The sequence below is a fragment of the Melopsittacus undulatus genome, chromosome Z (genome assembly GCF_012275295.1).
Source record: "Melopsittacus undulatus isolate bMelUnd1 chromosome Z, bMelUnd1.mat.Z, whole genome shotgun sequence".
NCBI lineage: Eukaryota > Metazoa > Chordata > Aves > Psittaciformes > Psittaculidae > Melopsittacus > Melopsittacus undulatus.
The window spans coordinates 53,549,831-53,555,830 of record NC_047557.1 but is presented as its reverse complement, the minus strand read 5'-3'; the positions used below and the strand labels follow the sequence as shown (position 1 = coordinate 53,555,830).

The 6,000-nt window shown below is 43.4% G+C and overlaps 1 protein-coding gene across 1 annotated transcript in view; it reads left to right on the top strand.

Moving 5' to 3' along the window:
- The first annotated feature begins 1,238 nt into the window (after positions 1–1,238).
- The window catches only part of LOC101876419 (neuronal acetylcholine receptor subunit alpha-7-like), a 61,469-nt gene continuing 56,707 nt past the window's right edge, over positions 1,239–6,000 (top strand). The window contains exon 1 of the mRNA XM_005154868.3: positions 1,239–1,996. Coding sequence (XP_005154925.2) covers positions 1,810–1,996 — 187 coding nt within the window. The 5' untranslated portion in view covers positions 1,239–1,809. The remainder of the gene's footprint in view (positions 1,997–6,000) is intronic.

Here is a 6,000-nt window from a genome sequence, read left to right as displayed (position 1 = left end):
GCTGAGTGAGATTTGGCATCTGGATTGAAGCAGTGAGGGACAAGAGTCCATCGCTTGGAGATGTCGTGTTCCATCCCTCTAGGACCCCTGAACCCATCGTGCAGTGACATCACCATCCATCAGGTGGGCACATCCCAATGTTTTTTTGCAGCCTGCACTGCTCCGCTAGCAGCACTCTGGCCTCAGCACGTGCCTGGTCTTACTGCAGTGCTGCTGCACCTTCAGTCCCCCATAGTTTGCCTTGTGCTGGGCACTGGTGTTGCATGCCTGCCACTGAGGCCTCAGCCACGTCTTCCTCAGGCACAGTCAGGTTGCGCTGGCCATGGCAGATGTCTCCTGGCACATGGCTTCCCTGTTTTGCTGTGGTTTTGTATGTGGCTTTTACCTTACCTATGAAACTGTCTTCATCGCAACCCCAAGTTTTCTCATGTATACTCTTCTGATTCTCTCCCCCACCCCACCATGGGGGGAGTGAGAAAATGGCTGCATGGTGCGTAGCTGCCTGAGGGCCCCCAGGGGCCTTGTGGCCTTAGAGCTGAGCATTCAGGTGCCAGGGGGCCCTGGAGCACCCATTGGAATGCCATGGGGCCTGACTCACTGCGCATGCAGAGCCTCTGTGCCCCAGCTCGGGCATGATGATTGCACAGGGCTCCTGTGCCCTGTGCAAGCTGCCATGGGGTCTGGCTCAGTGCTCCCGCAGGCTGCCTTTGCCCTGGAGACGAGCCGTCTGGCTCTGCTGGCCTCCTCCAGGGGGCCTAGCCCTCTACTCAGGCAGCGTCTGTTTGCCCTGCTCTGGCTGCTATGGGGCCTGTCAAGGCAGTCAGAGAGAGACAAAGAGGCCCTGAGCAACCCCTGCCAGACCAGTGGTGCTCAGCTCAGAGCAAAAAGGCCCTGCACAAGCCCAGCAGGATGACTGCGTTGTTGCTTTCACACACAGGCTTGCTTTCTGCTCTTCCAGTCTTGCAACTGCCATTGCTTTTCCCCTGGTCTTTCAGTGTGTCTCCTGTCTGGACCACAGTCAGGAATGGGCCAAGATGAAGCCTGATGGGTACTGAGCATAGGGGATCACCTCTGCCTGCCCTGCTTACGAGAGAATGATGGAAGAAATCCCTGAGAACAAGTCAAATGCTGCCTTTGATCTCCCATAAGAAGTTATAGCAATGGACAGATCAGAACAGAATAGAATCAAACAAGATAGAGCAGAACAAAACAGATCAAAATAGAATAGTTCTGTTTGAAGTGACCTACAACAATCATCTAACAACTAACTTCAGAAAGGTTACTGGTTGCAGAAGGGTTGCACCAAAAAGGATATCAGAGTATCTAGTTTCACCTTTTCCAGTTTCTGCATTATTGAATCTCCCCAGCTATCTCTCCTGGTAGAAGTGGTAGGAGCATGGCAGAGGGACTATGCCACAGGTGTTTAAATTGCACAGGCAGCTGAGAGAGAACAGAGGGACACATACTCGTTTTGCTGGGAAGCAGCTCTAGAGGCACTCGAGTGCAAGCACTGGAAGCACTGCAAACGTGCTCTCTTGAGTTAGGTACAATCTGAGGGGATGTGGAAAGCATCTCTCAGGCAGCACGCTCCCCCTTCTTGCAGTATACACGCAGCTGTGTGTGTGGATCACTAGCTTTTGCTTGTGACCAAGAAAAGACTCAGAGTGCCTGGGAATTTGAGTCCCAAGTATAGTAACCAGCCCCTTTGTATCTGGATTTAATGACCGAGCACTGAGCTGATTCGGCTCCTAGGGACTGTAGAAGCACACGAGCAAATGCACTTCTCTCTCCTGGTGGGAAGCTGATTTGATGCCTTATTACTGTAATTGCCAAATACATCAGTCATTGCAGGCTGTCTTCAAGACTTCATCCTCTCTTCATCCTCTGCTCAGGAAGGATAACCAGCCTATTTTGACAATGCTTACAGAAAAGTGCTTGGGATTTGTTTATTCTGGACTATGTCTCTGGTCATCCTTGTTCCTGTCTTTCTTTAAAGGTAAGCTCATCTGTGATTGTCCAAGTTTAGTTTGTTTTGTAATTTTTGTTTGTTTTGTTTATTTTTTTTTCTTTTTTTTTCCTTTTTTTATATTTATTATTATTGAACGCATGTCACATGACACTACTTTCAGGAAGACTTGTATCTGCTTCTAGTTTTAACCTTGTTAAAGTCCAGTGCTGGTTCCACTAAGTTTTGTTACCTGTGCTGGGCACCTTCTTTTGAGAAAGGATAAGGTGTGGGAATTTTTTTAAATGAAAAGTAACTAATTTTCACTTTCAAGAATGAATCAAAATGATTGTGTTTCAAAATGAATATGTTCTTGCCATCCTTTAAAATTAACTTGTCAGTTTTTCTGGGGGGAATGGGAAACTGTATCTCCAGGCTGTACAGGATGGCTGTGAGAACCCTGTAAGTCTGAGCGTGAAATAGTGTTGTTCTACAAAGGAAAATAACCTGAAGAAAATTTTTAACTGTTTACTTTCCGTGTATCATTTGGAAAGATTTGTACATAAATAAATAAATTTGTGCATAAATTCATAAATTTACTATTTCTGGTTTGTTTTTCTCTTCCAGCTTTTAGTGTGTTTAATAAGAATCTTTCCAGGCAGTGACAGGTATAAGTTGGAAACATCTAGTAAAAATAATAATGGACTTCTGTGTCACCTGTGACCAAGCTATCTTCTGAAGTCTCACCATGTTAGAAACAAATGTAGGAACTGTGTGATTCTTCTGAAACATGGAGGATTGCAAAGCTAATAATAAAGAACTTTAAAATGAGAAAGGGAGGTAAAATAGCCACAGTCCTGAAAGATGTTCAAGATTCTGCACAAAATGTGCTTTTATTCCTCCCCACAGCTGAAATATACATGTCTTCAACAACTATAATTTCTCAAACTGAGTATTTTAGGTGTGAGGGACCATATAATAATACTCACAATTTATGCATAGACAAAAAAGGATTGTCTTTTTAAAGCAGTAAAAGCAGTCCACGTATATCAGAAGCACAGGGGCATGGTAAAGTTACCTGTGTGATGTTGCATTGGACTATTCATGCATGCAGATAATTCCTTATTAATTTATCTGAATCTGCAAAACATCCATGTATTTCCGTATTTCAGCTGCCTAATGTAGCAATGGTATTCCAGAAAATTATTTCCCTAGCTTGCTAAATTAAGGACCTTGCTATTTTTGAAAGGCATCTCTGTGCTACTTCAGGGGCTGAACTAACAGGCAGGTGGTAGCAGCTAGTTACGATATAATTCACATGCAGTCCCATTGGAGCATTTGTCTATCATATAAATAGTGCCTTTTAAATAATGGCTAATCGTTAAATCATCAGAGGGAAAGCTTAGATTTTCCTGAAGTTTCTTATGAAGACATAAAGTGCTTTTACAAATAGTTAAGAGGATTTTTTTTCATTAGGTGCTTTTACCAGCAGTTTACAAGTATGCAATTTTATAGGCAACTATTGAAGCAGAATAAAATGAACCTCTGATTAAGGTGGTCTGTATTTGACCTTTTCTTTGTGGATAGTTTTGGGTTTGTTTTTTTTTAAAAAGAGAAGGGAAAAAATTAAAATAAAATAAAACAAAATAAAGGATCCTTAGGAGTTGTTCAGTTGGGGCAGAAGAGGAAAAAGTAAAGATGATCTTAGCTTGTTATTGGTAGCAGATACCAGTAAGCTTTTAACACTAAACTCCAAATGAACTCTCCCAGGATTTCTCAGAGAACCCACACAGAAGTACAGAAGGTCCATTGTAACTAACATCACTCTCATATAGTGCTGAGTTGTTTCAACAGAATTGATAATTTCTTAACTGAATCAATTTTTCATGGAAAATTTCTTCAGGGCTCTTTGACAAAGAATTGTGTCAAGGACTAGGTAAAAAACAAACTAAAACAAACCGTGGTCATTTCTTTCAGTCCTTTCCATAGGTTTCTGCTTTCACTGGACTCTGCTTGCACTACTGCTAGGAGCCCTGCTACACGTTCAGTTAATGTTAGGTCATTGCAGCACTCCTTCATGAAGATCCTGGACCTACTGATGCTTTCCTGGGACATGGATCTTAGGGGAAATCAGGAAACTGGCTTTCAGCCTCCCTGGATTCCAGATGAAGTCTCTCAGAGCCAGACATCCCTTCTAGGACAGGTGCAATCCTTGAAGAAGCATCCAGAGAATTGAAGAATCCTGTTAGTCCCAGCAGCTACATAACAGCCTCAGGTGGAGTGACCTGAAATACCTGCTCCAGGGAGAGATTGGGAGGGAGGGATTAGATCCACTCATGCTCCTTTCTCTCAGCATAGTGCAGTCTGGGATCCATGGAGCAGATGACCCTGCAAGTGAGTTCTCCTGAGAAATGTGTCCCATTGACCACTTGGGCACCTAAGCCTCTCTGAGAAGCTCAGTGCACAGGTATCTCCTGGGTTCGAACATCCAGGGGAGGTAAAGGTTCACTTTCCTGGTCTCAAATCAACCCATGCATTCTAATTACTGAGCTTTTATGTCTGATAACTGGGCTTGTTTTCTTTGAAGCAAGGCCACTAAAGTGCCACACATGTCACACAGAGTAGTCAGACTTAGGTTCTTTGCTCTTTGTAGCCTGACGTGAGGGTCAGACTCTGGCCATGTGGCTTTGAAAAGGCCAACAAAGCAAAGGCAAATTCAGGACAGACCCCCTCCTCTGCAGTCAGGTGGGAATGTGAGTTGTTCAGCAGTATGGGACAAATCTTATGGCAGGGGATGTTGCAAGTGAGCTAACCAGCTAAAAGATGTAAATTATGAAATTACTCAGCCTCACTTGCTGTACCCAGCTGGTACAAAGCAGTTTTTATTTGGCTCACTCATAAACCAGAGTTGATTCCTGTGCCACACTCATTTCATGTTTCTCAGAGCTTTGCTGATTTAGGTGAGCTCTAGTGACCATATCAGAACACAACTGGTGATCTCTAGGAGCAAATCTTCACAAAGATAATGTTCTTGGTTCACTTCCATGCAAGCAGGTGCTGTTTCTGCAGCAGCAGTAACTCTGGCAAAACAGTCTCAAAAGGCCAGATTCTGCTGCCAAGCTGCAGTTTCTCTAATGTGAGCTTGTTATTCTGAGGTCACATGAGTTTAGAGATGTTGCAAGAACCAAGGCTGGTTCTTAAAACACCTGTATATGGAATCTACACTTAAGACCTCACGTGGGTAGGATTGATGAAATTGCAGTGAGCTATGTTAATCAAACTGGTTTGCTCCACATGGACACTGTGGAACAGCTGTGAGAAGTCCTGTGCCTTAATAGAGTACAATGTAATGTCAGTGGTAATTTGGGTGGTTGGTGAAGGAACTCCAACATTAGATCTCATAAGTGTTACCAGACTAGAACCAGGCATTTAAGTTAGGTCAGTTAAAATCTTTAATATGCTTTCTTTCAGGTCTAAAGGCTTCATTCACCTTGGTTCCTCACATTCTCTATGTTAATGCTTTGAGTTGTATCACCCCACTGATTTTCAAGGATAACAATGCAGCTGAATCAAGTTTAAGATAGAAAAATTATGGGGAAGACCTTTGCTTGTACAAGTAGGTATTTTCTTCTGGATTGGCTAAAAAGATGCCACACAGGCATCTTGCAGAGATAGAAAATTACTGCCAGATCTCTACCATTACTATAATAACTGGGAGCAGAGATACAAGAATCTCATCACTCTGGATGCTGAGAGTGCCCTCAGGCATCACATATGCAGGGAGTCAGATGAAATTTAATGTAATTGTCATAGTAGTGCCTGTTTTGAAGTGTCAGCTTGCCAAGAACATTAGTGCAAATACCTGTGTCAACACATTTGAGACAGGCAGGTAGAGTCCTAGGTGAATCTCTTAAGATTATTTACCGTGAACTACTGTCTGCTAAGGTAACTTGCTGTACATGCTAGCCTCCTGAGACTGACTCTTCAGTTTGGTGTACCAGACTTCATGTTCAGTCACTAATATTCCATGTGCATGCACTGGCACAGCTCAAAGC